At 51.6% G+C, this 15408-nt stretch overlaps 2 protein-coding genes across 7 annotated transcripts in view; one reads left to right on the top strand and one right to left on the bottom strand.

Annotated features, from left to right (window-relative positions):
* The window catches only part of PPL (periplakin), a 43689-nt gene extending 39937 nt beyond the window's left edge, over positions 1–3752 (top strand). For 4 of the 5 annotated variants that reach the window (XM_057747754.1, XM_057747752.1, XM_057747756.1 and 1 more), the window contains one exon: positions 243–3752. In XM_057747754.1, coding sequence (XP_057603737.1) covers positions 243–2909 — 2667 coding nt within the window. In that variant the 3' untranslated portion in view covers positions 2910–3752. The remainder of the gene's footprint in view (positions 1–242) is intronic. The other variant, XM_057747753.1, reaches the window with a different exon arrangement.
* Positions 3753–3769: 17 nt separating this feature from the next.
* UBN1 (ubinuclein 1) overlaps positions 3770–15408 on the bottom strand; it is a 35862-nt gene continuing 24223 nt past the window's right edge. The window contains exons 13-18 of one of the 2 annotated variants that reach the window (XM_057747759.1): positions 13297–13347; positions 13156–13198; positions 10809–12032; positions 8341–8584; positions 7983–8072; positions 3770–6065 (exon numbers count right to left, since the gene is read on the bottom strand). In XM_057747759.1, coding sequence (XP_057603742.1) covers positions 6016–6065; positions 7983–8072; positions 8341–8584; positions 10809–12032; positions 13156–13198; positions 13297–13347 — 1702 coding nt within the window. In that variant the 3' untranslated portion in view covers positions 3770–6015. Of the gene's footprint in view, positions 6066–7982; positions 8585–10808; positions 12033–13155; positions 13199–13296; positions 13348–15408 lie in introns of both variants that reach the window. The other variant, XM_057747758.1, reaches the window with a different exon arrangement.

The following is a 15408-nucleotide window of genomic DNA, read 5'->3' as shown; positions in this document are numbered from 1 at the left end:
GGAGCAGAGGTGACAGACGGCCTTCACTTCACACTCTTCTGTGGTTTCAAAATATTCTCCCAGGTGCATTTAAACTAGTTGTTTCACTGTTTTCAAAAGGAAGCCTAGGACTGTAGTGAACCTGGCACTGAAGGGGTCCCTTGGGGACTGCAGGACAAGCGGTCTGACCTTGGGCGGGTGGCCAGGTGGGGTCGGGCCATGCAGAGTCCCACGTTAACTCTGCACTGTCGTCTTTTTCCCAGCAGCCCGAGGCAGGCGTGAGCCACAAGGCCCTGCCCAGGAGCAAGCCGGGCTCCGGAGGGGACGAGACATGGAAGATGCAGAAGGAGCTGGATGAGGAGACAGAGCGGAGGCAGCAGCTGGAGAACGAGGTCAGGAGCGCCCAGGAGGAGATCCGGACTCTGCAGAAGCAGAGCCCGCACGAAGCAGTGGTGAGGAAGGAGGTGCTCAAGAAGGTGCCGGACCCTGCGCTGGAGGAGAGCTTCCAGCAGACGCAGCGGACCCTGGCGGAGGAGCAGCGCAAGAACCAGCTGCTGCAGGAGGAGCTGGAGGCTCTGCAACTGCGGCTGCACACCCTGGAGCAGGAGGCCAGGGACGGGGGGCAGGAGTACATTGTCAAGGAGGTCCTGCGCATCGAGCAGGACCGAGCCCAGGCCGATGAGGTCCTGAGGCTGCGGGAGGAGCTGGAGGAGCTGCGGAGGCAGAAGGGCACCCGGGAGGCGGAGGCGCTCCTCCTGCAGCAGCGCATTGCAGCCCTGGCCGAGGAGAAGAACCGGGCGCGGGAGAAGGTCACTGAGAAGGAGGTGGTGAAACTGCAGAATGACCCCCAGCTGGAGGCAGAGTTCCAGCAGCTGCAGGAGGACCAGCAGCGGGAGCACCAGCTCAGGAAGAAGCAGGAGGAAGAGCTGAGCTTCCTCCAGGACAAGCTGAAGAGACTGGAGAAGGAACGGGCCATGGCCGAGGGCAAGATCACTGTCAAGGAGGTGCTCAAGGTGGAAAAGGATGTGGCAACCGAAAGGGAGGTGGGCGACCTCAAACGCCAGTACGAGGATGAGGCCGCCAAAGCTCGTGCCAACCAGAGGGAAAAAACAGAGCTGCTCCGAAAGATCTGGGCCTTGGAGGAGGAAAACGCCAAAGTGGTTGTGCAGGAGAAAGTGCGGGAGATCGTCCGGCCGGACCCCAAGGCAGAGAGTGAGGTGGCCAACCTCCGCCTGGAGCTGGTTGAGCAGGAGCGCAAGTACCGGGGGGCCGAGGAGCAGCTGAAGAGCTACCAGAGCGAGCTGGAGGCGCTCCGGAGGCGGGGCCCCCAGGTGGAGGTCAAGGAAGTGACCAAGGAGGTCATCAAGTACAAGACTGACCCTGAGATGGAGAAAGAGCTTCAGAGGCTCAGGGAGGAGATCATCGACAAGACCAGGCTCATCGAAAGGTGTGACTTGGAGATCTACCAGCTGAAGCAGGAGATCCAGTCCCTGAAAGAGGCCAAACCCCAGGTGCAGACCAAGGAGGTCGTCCAGGAGATCCTGCAGTTCCAGGAAGACCCCCAGACCAAAGAGGAAGTGGAGTCTCTGAGGGCCCGGCTATCAGAGGAACAGAAGAAGCAAGTGGATCTGGAAAGGGAGAGGGCGTCCCAGGAGGAGAAAATCAAACAGAAGGAGGAGGAGCTTTCCCAGGTGAAGGAGAAGGTGGTCCAGCAGGAGGTCATTAGGTACGAGGAGGAGCCGGGCATGCGGGCCGAGTTGAATGCCTTCACCGAGAGCATCGACGCGGAGCTGCGGCAGATCGACGGCCTCCGTGGGGAGCTGCGGCGGCTGCAGCGCAGGCGAGCGGAGCTGGAGCGCCAGCTGGAGGAGCTGGAGCGCGAGCGGCAGGCGCGTAGGGAGGCAGAGCTGGAGGTGCAGCGCCTGAAGCAGCGGCTGGCCCAGCTGGAGGAGGAGGCGGGGGAGGCCCGGGAGAAGGTGACTCTCAAGCAGAAGGTGGTGCTGCAGCAGGACCCCCAGCAGGCCCGGGAGCACGCCCTGCTGGCACTGCAGCTGGAGGAAGAGCGGCACCGGCGCCAGGTCTTGGAGCGCGAGCTCGAGACCCTGAAGAAGAAGCTGGAGCACCTGGAGAAGATGGAGGTCAAGGAGAAGGTGGTCTTCTCTGAGAGCGTCCAGGTGGAGAGAGGCGACACGGAGCAGGAGATTCAGAAGCTCAAGAGCAGCCTGGAGGCAGAGAGCCGGAGCAAGAGGGAGCTGGACGTGGAGGTGAGCCGGCTGGAGGCCAAGCTGTCGGAGCTGGAGTTCTGTAACTCCAAGTCGTCCAAGGAGCTGGACTTCCTGAGGGAAGAGAACCACAAACTGCAGCTGGAGCGGCAGAGCCTGCAGCTGGAGGCCCGCAGGCTCCAGTCGGAAATCGAGATGGCAGTGGCGGAGACACAGGGCCTGAGGGGCGTGCCGGCAGCGGCGGCCGCGGGGGCGCAGCTCGACTCCCGCCTGCAGTCCCTGGAGCGGGAGCTGGACGACCTCAGACGGCTCTCCAGAGACAAAGACCTGGAGATCGATGAGCTGCAGCGGCGCCTGGGCTCCGTGGCCGTCAAGAGGGAGCAGAGGGAGAACCACCTGCGGCGCTCCATTGTGGTTATCGACCCGGACTCGGGCCGCGAGCTGTCCCCGGAGGAAGCCCACCGGGCCGGCCTCATTGACTGGAACATGTTTGTGAAACTCAGGAGCCAGGAGTGCGACTGGGAGGAAATCTCCGTCAAGGGTCCCAACGGGGAGTCCTCCGTGATCCACGACAGGAAGTCTGGCAAGAAGTTCTCCATTGAAGAGGCCCTGCAGAACGGAAGGCTGACCCCTGCCCAGTACAACCGCTACGTCAACAAGGATATGTCTATCCAGGAGCTGGCCGTCCTGGTGTCCGGGCAGAAGTAGGCGCAGCCCCGTTCTCACCTCCCTGGAAGCAGACACTGGCTCTCTCCTGCCCAGTGCCCTCCTTGGTGTATTTTTTCCCTGGCCCCGTGCAGCTCCTAATCTATGCAGAGGCCCATGTGTGTCCCAGCCCAGCCGTTGGGCTGTTCAGAGCACAGTTCACCCACAAGTGGGATGGGCACCTGCCGAACCGTCATCCAGCCTGGTGAGTGACCTGCTTCATCTCCTGATGATTCAAACCCGCAGTGCCCTTCTTCTTTCTCCCGTTTCCCACACATTCCCATCAACAGACGCCTCGTGTGATATCTGAAAGCAACTGAAAACTACTAAAGCACACGACGACCAACAACCAGGGCGGACAAGCCCACTCCATGCAGCACCGGCCTCCACACCCCAGCTGGGGAAATTCCAGGGCAGAAAGGCATCCCTTCAACAAAGCACCGGGCCCTCAGGCCTGCGACCTGCATTCACACCCCTCGGGATCCTGGCTCAACCGACTCTTCGTCAGAGGCCTCCTGGGAAGGCAGATCTAGGCTCTAGGCCAGAAAAGGCGGAAAGCAACCAGAGCTGCATCTGATACTGGTGCTTGAGTGAAGCTTAACTGCCAAGCCAGACTGTCCCAAGAAAACGCACCATCAGGGAGTGTTTCATGTTCTGAAATTAAAGTACTTGCCTTAGATTCAGTGCCTAGTCCCGCTTATTATCTCACTGCCATTTTCACAGTTGATTTTCTACCAAACGAATTTTGGGTTCTCTGTATCTCATGTATTATGTAAGAAAATGGGGAGTAATAGGGAACTCTATTTATAGTGCAAAAATAAACACCTGGTGGCTTGATTCTAATTTCATGGTGTGTTTCTTCCTCTTTTGCATGTGAGACTTATTCCCCAATGCCCTCTTGGCTTTCAACCAAAATGAATGTTCCCTACATACCAGCTCCTAAGGGAGAAACAATTACTTGCAAATATGGTAAAAAGAAATGAATGAGAAACGATGTTTTGGAAACCTTGAAACAATTTATTGTGTTGCTTTATACAAGATTAACAATTTCCACACCACCCCCAACACCAACATAGTCGCTGCACGAAAGCCACAGCTCTTTCACACCCAAGAAATGCCAGCAAGGAAAGCCCTGCAGCGCCATGGCCGGTGAGCCCGCTCCGCCGGCAGACCTGCCTCGCGCCATGGCTCTTTAAGTCATTCATTCTTTCGTTACCACAAATAAAGCATCAACAAGGAAAAGAAACCTCATAAACTCCCCATCAAAGAAACGTTTCCCTGAGGCAAGAGGCATCACTAGATTCCTAAGAATGAGGGTATCCTGCTCCAGCGGCACACTCAGCGGTGCTCGGGGAGGGAGCACTGCAGGGAAGGGAACCTGGGTGTTCTCCCACTGCTCAGCGTTCACAGACGGCCTCTGCGCGGCTCTGAGCTCAGCAATACAAATCTCTTCTTTGGCTCTTTTGCTACTACCTAAGACTATTCTGTAAACTGGAAACCCAAGTTGCAAAAAATAGATATAATAAAGGGATAAGGAATCCACTTAGCCCAATGTGAAACATGTTGGTTTTTATGTAAAAAAGTTAGAGCAGAGGCCTGGCCGACTAGCTGGCAGAGGTCTTGCTCCCCTGGAAACCAGGCAACCTCTGTGTGAATCGTGAGTTACCAAGCATTGTATCCTGGGAGTCAGGAACCAAGAGAACTGCCCATGTCTCTACACAGGCGTACATTCTGAGGAGGCTGTTTACTCTCAAAGTGTAGGAAATCACTTAGCTGGAGCAGTCAGTTCAGACTTCACAGGACAGGCAAGTGCCCTAAAAATCTTTGTGAAGCAGCCACTGAGTGAGTGGGAACAGCATGATAACTTGAGCTCCAGGGTAACTGTCCCAGTCTGTCTCTGACGTGTTCTCCAAGCTCGTCAGCAGGGCTAAGTCAGTGCCTAGCCCTGCTGCCTGGAGAGCCAGGCCCTCAAGGCCTGTGTCTACACGGCAGACGCTTCACAGAGGCCTGTCCTGCAGCCCTGCCTGAGAATGGTTTTTAAATAAACTGGAATGTCTACCTGCGACTTGGAACCCCTCATATCCTCGGCCCTGGATGAGATGAAGAAAGGGCTTTGGGGCTCTGCGGTCCACCTGTATGAACTCTGGAAAAACAAACTGGGGGCCCTGGCTGAATTGGGACCTGGGATTTGGGGGCCCAGATGACCTTCAAGTCAGGACAGCACAGATTATGATGTGCAACCATACAAAACAAAAAATTGGCTGTGTCTTAAATACAGACGCATCTTTAAAAAAGGTCTTCATCTGAAATTTGCTCAAGGCTGAATGGATGTGTATCTAATTCTGCTCTACCATAAAGGCACTGGAATTATGTCTTCCTAGGAACAACATGACTTGCGAAGAACAGTCCCATTCTATCCAATGCATTTAATGGTAAGGATGAAAACTGAGCCAAAAATAAGTGTCTTTAAAAATCCTACCACAATTGTTGAATCTACAAAGGTCTTTTCTCTAAAAGAGCTTCATTGTCATGTTCAGTGGAGAGACTGGCCCCCACAATGAGCACGCACTGGGTGTTCTGAGTATTTTTCAAAGAACAAGGTACATCTCCCAACTGAGACACTAGCTGGGTTTGTCCTGTTGAGCACACAGCCTGAGGCTGGACGGACACCGTGACCATCCAGAGAGCCCACTGTGGCCAGAAGGAGCCCCGACCAGTAGGGTGCCATGAGGTACTCTGACCAAATCTGAGGGGGTCAGGCGGATCTGAAGCACATGTGCGCCCCCTGCTCTGCCCCACTATCACAGCTCTGAACACAACCCAGCACACTCCCCAGCCTAGCGCTGCCCCTCCAACGATTGTCTGCGACAGAGCCGCGAGGCCCGGAGCACCAGGCCAGTCAGGGCCTCCATAGAAGCATGGGGCTGCTCCCCTAACTGAAGGCACATCACACGTGCCAAGAGACGCTCCACTTAGCACTCACGCCTTCTCCAGAAGAAAGTCAACAGCAAAAACAGCACAGTTATTATCCAACTTCTGGCAGAAAGAACGCAGTTATTATCCGACTTCTGAGACCTACTCGTTCAGCTTCCAGCCTTTCCCCTGAAAGTCACAATTTCCGTGGTACACTGGGCCCTTTCCCATGAAGCTGAGAAGCATCTGAAAAAAGAGTAAGCAAAAACAGAACATAAGACTTTCAGGATCTCTGATTCCCTTAAGGCAGCAGTAACCAAACCTCAAGGGGATCGCTTCTTAAATAGCAAAAGCCCCTGAACACTGAGTGTTCTAAGGCTCAAAGGAGCAGGACACACCGGCAGGTTATCTGAGTGTGCTGCTCCTTGCAGCACGTGCAGCGTGCCGGGCGCTGGGAGGGCAGCTGCTGGCTGAGCACCATGTTCACAGAACCTCGGCTCTGCTGTCCAGCACGGGCTGCTCCAGCTCTCAGCCACAGACATCATCCTGGGGCAGAGCTGGACTCCATGGTGAGGCCTGACAAGCACAGGGAGCATCCTCACCATCAAAGACCCTCAGGTCCTAGAAGGACAAGCGCAAAGGCTCTAGCGTTCTGAGTCCACACAGGAAAGAAAGCAAAGCAGACACAAGCCACGGCTGGAACGAGCAGACAGCTTTTCACTGACAACCATTCAATGTAATCCTACAACACGAAGAATGTGTAAAAGACACTCAGCTTGTTTTAGCATAGATGCTTTTCAGATAGCCTTCAACACCCAAAGGAAAAATAAGGAAATGGTACAAGAAAACTTTCCCCTTTTTTGCTGAAAATACCACAGACCAATGGTCATGTTTCCAGTGGTTCTTCAATTATTTTGTTTGAAAGAGTGTTCCCAAAAAAAGACAGAGGCAGTGCAATCTTTCAACCACCATGAACTCTCGCCTGGATGGCTCTGTGGCCACCAGCCTGTGGAGTAAGTCCCTACATCTGACTGCTTCTCCTGCTGATACAGGCTTAGCCCCCAGTTTCTTTCTCTGAAAAAGCAGTATTTCCATTTTGGGTATTTACGGTCCATTCTTGCACCCAGATGGCCTCTGGCAGTCACTATGAATGCGTCAGCCTCAGGACACAGGGCCAGGGACCCACGGCACATCTGGAGGCGGACGGGGGACCAAAGCTCCCAGTGCAGCGGCTCCCTGTCTCATGTCTACCCGGGACCCATCCACCAGGGCTACCTGGGTTCAACTTCCTAAAGATTGGCTCTCCCCTGACCAGTGTAGCCCTCTGGTCATTTCTGGAGCAGGTCTAGAGTAGTAAGAAGAGCAGCAGGCCAAAACCAAGACCCCATGAGGGTTCGCAGAAGCACTGCATTATGTGTGCCTAAAGGCAGAGGTCCCAGGACAGAGCAAGGCAAACCGCTCACTGTGCAGGTGCTGGCTCAGGGCCCTCTTCTCACAGCTATGAACTGAAGGCTATAAGTGGTCCCTTTCTGAAAGACACTGCTCTATAGAGAGAAGGAGCCAGGGAAGACGAGGAACGCTGCCTCAGTCCTGTCGTGCTCCCAAATCTCTGCGTTTACACCTGAAGGGGAAGTTGCTCCTCTCCTGGACACACACTGACATCATGGTCCCTCTTGAAGCCTTGCCACTGTCACCTGCTGCTGCTACTTGGACTTTCCCTTTCACTTCAACTAAGTTTAGAGCATTCTGTTAACTGGTACCACCTGGAAGGGGTAGCGGTGTGAACCTAAAGGCAGGTAGTGCCCCAACTAACCCTTGGGAAATCAGCACCATTACCCTTCTAGTTTTTGTTAACTAAAGAGGAAACACTGAGCTAAGGATGGAGACCTCAGCCTTGTACACAGGCCTCGTACACAGGAAGTCGTGATGATGACTTCTCTGTGATCACACAAGGCAAGGCTGACTGGGGAGATGTCACAGCAATAGACAGAGCCTGTGTCTCTCGCTCTGAGTACCCACAGAGCCTGAGCCTCAGAGGACAAACCCAGATGACACGGTGACAACAAGGGGCAGACACTGACGTCCTTGGCAGCAGACAAGGCCGCTGATGGGGGAGGGGAAGGGCCCACAGTGTGCGTGGCACTCTGACCACCTGGAAATTACCTGGCAGACTCTGCGGGATGTGGGTGGACACGGCAGCGTGTGGGAGAGGCGCTGCGCGGGGCGGGCTGGAGTGCAAGCCAGCCAGGAGACCTGAGAGGAAACAGGGGGGGAGAGAACAAAGCACGCACATTGAACACAGGAGTGGAGAGCAGCCTCGGCACTCCAGAGCCCCAGGCCACCTCCTGCACGGGTTCTGGGTGGAAACCCCAAGGGGGGCTCAGCACAGTCCCTGGGAAGGCTTCCCCATGGTCACACACCAAACACAGGAACCCAGCACATGACAACAGAACCTGTGGGTCACACAGAGGGACTGGGGCACCTTCTGTACCTCCAGCGTGGGCAGGAAGGAGACACTTACTGTGGCCAAGACCGTGGTGGAATGTCCCGGGGGCAGGGCCTGTGACGATGGCATCCTTGGAGACCCCTGCTTTAGCGGAGGAGTCAGCACTAAAGGAGATTACGTGGAGGGGAAGCTGGGAGATAATCCCCAAGGGGTTTGAGTTCAAGGCCCCAGGCAGCTTTGGGCTGCCTGCCTTGTAGGATGAAGACAGCAGATTTAAGGGTGAGGAGCTGGTCAGCAGCACAGCCCCACTTGTTCCTTTCTGTGGAGGAAGCACACAAAGGGGTCAGCACTCCAGCCCTGCCCAGAGCTTACTCACAAACCAAACCCGGTCCTGCCCCCGGGGGGGACACATGCACATCAGCCGCCCCTAGTGAAAGCAGACTCTAAGGAAGGAGGACAGTCTCTGAACTGGCATGGAAGGACTGCCAGAACAGAGTTCATTTTAAAAAGCAGGTATTAAATATGCCTCCTTTGTGCAAAAAAGAAAGGGAAGAGTATGATACCCACAAATACAGGTATACAGGAATATGTGTACGTGTAACACACACACACGGAAATATTAATCTCTGTTTTTAGAAAGAAACATAGAAAAAACCTGGAAACTAAGGAACAGTTACACGGGCAGCAGGAGGAGGGCAGAGGCAAGTGAAACTGCTCAACACATCTCTCTATAGTTTTGTCCTTTGCAACCACAGTTGTCTTATATATTGGAAAAAATGGAGGAAAAAATACGCTCTCATTTCCCAACCTGCATTCAAACTTCTTGTAATTACTCATAGGCAAACCTCATTAACCACTGGACTCTGTCAAGTCGCCTTTGTCTGACCTGTAGTCTTTCCAAACCCAATCAAAGGATCACTCTTAGAAGGTACTGATCTTCTTGGCCATGAACATCTCTAATGATCTGAGAGAAACTATTGGGTTGGCCAAAAAGTTCCTTTGGTTTTTAAGTAAAAGACATTTTTCATTATCACCAAGAGCTTGACTGAACAACATATTCACCGTTTTGTTCTACTGCCTTCTGCCGTTTTTCAGGCAACATCATAATTCCATCTTCCCAGAACTTTTTATCTTTTTAACAAAGAATATTCAAGGTGCCTTTTACAGTCTTCCAGTAATTGAAATCTTTTCCATTAAGAAAATTCTGTAAAGACCGAAATAAACAGAAATCCGAAAGTGCGATGTTTGGTGACTATAACAGATAAATCACAACTTCCCAGCCATGCTGTAACTGTTTTTGCCTGGTCATCAAAGAAACACGTAGTCTTGCTTTATTCTGCGTTTTCTGTTGACAAATTCCAGATGCTTTTCGTCAAGTGCTGCTTTCAGTTGGTCTAATTGGGAGCAGTACTTGCTGCGATTAATCATTTGGCTTTCCGGAAGGAGCTCATCATAGAGGACTCCCTTCTAATCCCACCACATACACATCACCTTCTTTGGATTAAGAACAGCCTTTGCTGTGGTTGGTGGTGGTTCGTTTCGCTTGCCCCATGTTCTCTTCCATTCTGCACTGTCGTACGGTATCTACTTTTCATTGCCTATCACAATTCGTTTTAAAAACAGAACATTTTCATTACGTTTAGTAGAGAATTGCATGCAGAAATACAGTCAAGAAGGTTTTCTTAACTTATGTGGAACCCAAATATCAAAGCAATTAACATAACCAAGCTGGTGCAAATGATTTTCAGCACTTGATTTGGGTATTCTGAGCATGTTGGCTATCTCCCGTGTGGTAATAACGCAGATTGTTCTCAATTAATGTCTCGATTTGATTGCTATCAACTTCAACTGGTCTACCAAACTGTGGAGCAACATCCAGCAAGAAATCTCCAGCACAAAACTTCGCAAACCACTTTTGACACATTTGATCAGTCACAGCACCCTCTCCATACACTGCACAAATCTTTTTCTGCGTTTCAGTTGCATTTTTACCTCTTGAAATAATAAAGCATAATATGCCAAAAATGTTGTTTTTCTTCCATCTTCAATATTAAAATGACTACACAAAAATTCACCAATTTTGATAAATTTTTTTTTAAATGCACGGCGATATGACAGCTGTCACAATACAATCTAACAAAACTGTTTCTAATGAAGCTTAAAGACAACTAAGCACTACCAGAGCCATCTCATGGAAAAAAACAAACGAACCTTTTGGCCAACCCAATATTAATTTCATTTACTTGCTTGGAGAGATGGACAGGCAGGAGATGATGAAAGGAAAGTTTTCTGGCTCATTCTACACCATTAAGATCCACAGCCCCCCTGCAAACACAGTGCTGACCAGTACTTTCCCTCTGCTCATTCTCCCAAAGAGAGGTTTCAGGCTCTCCTGGGAGTTCTGCCACCAGAAGAGTAAAGACCTGAAAACATGAAGCTCAATCCTCCTTCCAATTTCCAGGCTCTCTGTTCCTACATGACCTTCAGCGTCAGATCTCACTGCGGCCCTGCCCACAAGGGGCGGGCTGTGTTAGGATACTCACTGGCAAGGAGGTAGACGATGTCACGCTGCTCACAGCACTGGGCTTCAAGGAGGAGGTCAATAACTTGGCCACTCCCTGGGTCCCCCCACTAGAATCTCCATTTGGACCACCTGGAGGGGCCACCAGGGTCAGCTTCTGGGAAATAGGTGGTTTTTTCACTGCAGAGCCTGGGATGGGTCGGCTGGCGGACTGTCCTGTGGAAGGAGGCTGCACAGCGGGGAGCAGGTTTCCAGAAGTAGAGCTCTGGACTGGTGTTCCTCCAGAAGAAGAGCTGCCAGAAGAAACGCCATGTTTGGAGATAGAGCCGGCAAAGGGACTGTTCTTATAAGATGGCCCTGAAGAGCTGGCTGAGTGCTGTTTTGCTGGATGGCTCAGGGCAGCGGAGGACGAGACTGGGGTCTTATGAGAGCTGCTGCCGGAGGCTGGCGTGCCTCCTGAAGACGCTGGCGTGGAAGGATGGAAGCTCTGGCTTTTGGTAGCTGTCTTGACGAGCTGGAGGAGGGAACGGTGACACTGAGGGGAGACAGGCTTTGGGCCCTGAAGCTTATTGACAAACGGAGCTGGGGGGGTGAAGCTCTTCTGCTGTTGAGTACCTGCATGAAAGACTTTAACTTGGGGGCTGGGCAAGGGAGCTCCTGCCTGGGGTGTGTGAGACGTCCGTGGCAAGCCGTGGTGCTTAGCTTTGGACTGCTGCACTTCCGGCAGGCCCTTGTTGAGGACAGCCTGACAGGACAGTTCCTTGTAGCTGGAACTCTCTGGTTTTTTCTCCTGAGAGGACTGCCCCAGTGCCAGAGCCTGTTCAGCCAGAAAATTGAGGGGTGACTGCAGAGAGCTAGAGGGTGGTGGGGCAGAAGAAGGGCTGGGCTTCGGAAAGTTCCTTTTTTCTTCTGTACATAAAACACCTGTGACTTTCTCTGCAGGCACTTTCGAGGGTGCAGACAGTGTGAACTCAGAGCTCCCGCTGGCTCTGCTGTTCAGTGCGGCCAGTTCCTTGGACACGGCCTCCAAAGAGGAGGCTGAATTACGGATCAAGTCTCCGTCCAATGAGTCCTCCAGGTTGATAGGAGCAGGATTGGCAAGGCTGCCAGATGCCTGGGACGAGAGCTCCCTGTTTGCAGCCCCAACGCTCAGGCCTCCTCCCAGGTGTTCTGAAGGCAAAGCAAGGGGGCTGCCAATCTGGCCTGATGGGATGGAAGCCTTCTTATCAGGCTTGGAGGATGATTCCTAAAGGAAAACAGAAAGGCTGATGTTTACAAGTGTCCAAAGATGCCAAACTGGCCCTGCTGAAAGGACATAAGCATGAGAATACAAGACAAAGCAGCAGGCCTTCCTGTGTGACCATAAAACCAGGGAGGAAGGAGCAGGTGCCAGGCCTCCATGGATGTGGAAACACTGCAACCCCGCCACCCTCTGCCCACGCCTGGTGCTGGGGCTGGGCTGACCCAGGCATACACAGCCCCACAGGGAAACTCTTCACTCTGTTTCTGAAAAACTACAAGACTTGAGCAAAGAGATGTTCTCCCTACTGGCCCTTACACTACACCTCAGTGCTCCTAGCCACAATCAGAAAATGACATGGGGCAGGGGAACTGCCTCAGTTTTCTTTCCCTCCTTGGTTTCCCCGGCACGATTCTCTTCCTTGGGCTCAAGAATGGGGTCTGTCCTGTCATTCTCGCCTCCCAAGCACTTGGTGCAGTGAGTCTCAAGGATGTTGGAAGAGCTCAAAAGACACTTAGGAGTAACTGATCTGCACGCTCATTCCTTCTGAATGTTCAGGTATGTTGAAGGGCATGACGAAGCCTCAGGAACTGGCAAGAATTTTGGTGAAATAGCAATTTTTACTACACTGAGAGACCTCTGCAATGTCGAAGTCATTTCACAGTCTCTAGTCTCCAACCACCGCACTCCCCTCTGTGTCTGCCAGTCAACTGGACAAAGCCCCTGACCCTGCCCAGTGCAGATCCAGGCTCACCCGCACCTGGATAGGAGGTGCTCTTCCGTAAGAGATAAGGACAATTCACACTGTGACGCTTTCACATTTGCAACGGCTCATCACTCCTCAGAGGGCTGTCAGAAAGACCTCACTTAACCCCACAAAGACCCCGGGAACTGGCCAGATAGGTGCAGTTTCCTAGAACTGAGGCTGGAGGGCACTAGTGTGCAACAAAGCCTGGGCTCAGGTCTCTGCCCTGCTGACCCCAGGCTCCTTCTGTGGGCCAGGCCACCTCTTGGTACAACCTCATCCTGAAGAGCTATCCCCAAGACCAGCAAAGCTCAGTGAGCTGCCAGGAGCATGGCTGCAGAGAGATGAGAACAGATGGCATGTGACCTGGGCAGGCTGACTCACCTTCACCTTCATTTTGGAAGAGGCCATTACTTTCTTCTTGGCCCTGTTCAAAGGAATGAACACAGGAAAGGTTCACAGGAGATCCATGAAGGAGATAAAAATGCCAGCAGTCCTGACAAATGAAAACACTGAGACACTCACAGGATTGACGTCAGGTGCCCGTGGCCTCGTCTGCTCTCCTTGAACAGAGTCCTGGAACAAACACAGAACATTGGGAAGTCTGCACGAGCTCCCTGAAAGCAGACTCTGCTCCCAGAGCCTTCCCACCTCCCTGGTACTCAGTGGCTGTCACTCATTAAATGTCAGTGGGCTGGTGAGATGGCCTAAAGTAGCTGCATGGGCCACCTGAAAGCCAAGGATCTAGGATTCACCAAAACAAGCTATGACTCTGCCCCCAAACCTCTCACAGTGATTTTTTTCCCCTAAATGCAGGAGCACTTTTCTTACTGCCTATTCTCATCCCCCTCCAAAAGTAAAAATGTGAAGTGATTCATGGCACATCTTTTCCCAGAAGAACTCAACAAAAGTTTCTTTATCCCTTTCCCTATGTACCTCCAGGAGTTCAATCTATAAGGTGAGAAGAGCAGCTCTATTTAAAGGGACATGGAGACAAGAAAAGGCCTGCCCAACCAAGAACACTCACTAGCTCCAAGGGAGGATCCCAATGCGTCCTGCACAGCTGAGTAGGAAGCACCAGGAATGGTCTCCCCACCTGGACAACAGCTACACTGGCAGAATCCATCTGATGGAACTGTTCTGTAACTCTATAGAGGCTGTTCAAGGCTTGCGACTTCCAGGGGAAGACTTAGATGAGCAAGCTGTGGTTAATTTCAGCTCTTAGCACAGTAGCAAGCTGCCCATCCCCTACCCAGTGGCTGAAAGCTGTGCAGGTGTTCCTGGAGCAGCTTGTGCACAGCTCGTGGGAACAAGAGTGGACAAAAAGGACCCTGTCTCCAAAGATGAGGGATCTGTGCTCTGATGGATCACAGAGGTGAGAGATGCAGATGGGGGTGGCAAGTGCATCGCTGTTGCTCCTCTGGCTAAAGTGACTGCCAGGGGATTTAAAGGGCCAGGACCCCCTTTTAACTCCCGTCTTTTTCTGATTTTTCCCTTTCAGGAGTCAGACATTAAAGACTAGAACATTTTTTTAAAAAAACTACATATGTGGGAAAAGTCAGAAAGTGACTGCATGTGCCCACGGAAAAGCTCAGAAAAGACCTAGGTTCACTCCGTAGGCTGATCCTCAACACAGAAACAGCCTACAACATAAAAAAAATAAATTAAAAAACAGGGGCTTCCCTGGTTGCACAGTGGTTAAGAATCCACCTGCCAATGCAGGGGACATGGGTTTGATCCCTGATCTGGGAAGATTCCCCATGCCGCGGAGCAACGAAGCCTGTGGGCCACAACTGCTGAAGCCCAAGCGCCTAGAGCCCGTGCTCCACAAGAGAAGCCACTGCAATGAGAAGCCTGTGCATTGCAATGAAGAGTAGCCTCTGCTACAGAAAGCCTCAACTACAGAAAGCCTGCACGCAGCAACAAAGACCAAATGCAGCCAATAAATAAAAAATAAACTAAAAAAAAAAAGAATTGGATGTTATTAAAAAAACCCAACCCTCCCCCCTAAAAAATCCCAGCAAACCTCAGGAAAGGGGGAGAATCCAATTTCCAGAGTTACCACATTATTAGATTCAAATGTTGTGTTCAACAAAAAACCACAAGGCACACAAAGAAACAGGAAATATGGCCAGTTCAAAGTAAAAAAACAAATCAACAGAAACTGTCCCTGAAAAAGACCACATGGTAGATATACTAGACAAAAACAACTGCCTTAAAGATGCTCAAAGAACTAAAGGAAGATGTGGATAAGGTCAACAAAATAACATGTGAACAAAATGGAAATATCAATACAGAGATAGGAAACCTGAAAAGAAACCAAAAAGAAATTCTGGAGCTGAAAAGTACAGTAACTGAAGTAAAAAAAAAATCAGTAGTGGGATTCAAAGGCAGATTTGAGCAGGCAGAAAAAAAGAAACTGAAGTTGTAACAGGACAATGAAAATTACCGAGTCTGAGGAACAGAAAGAAAATACTGAAGAAAAGTAAACAGAGTCTAAAGGACCTATGGAACACCATCAAGCGGACGAACACACACCTGCACAGTGTCGACATCCTAGGAGGACAGAGAAAGGGGCACAGAGAATAGTGAAGAAATAATGGCTGAAAACTTTCCAAATGTGAAAACAAATAATAT

Source organism: Hippopotamus amphibius, chromosome 9 (assembly GCF_030028045.1).
Source record: "Hippopotamus amphibius kiboko isolate mHipAmp2 chromosome 9, mHipAmp2.hap2, whole genome shotgun sequence".
NCBI lineage: Eukaryota > Metazoa > Chordata > Mammalia > Artiodactyla > Hippopotamidae > Hippopotamus > Hippopotamus amphibius.
Note: the sequence above shows the minus strand (reverse complement) of the source record. Positions and strands in the feature narration are given on the sequence as shown.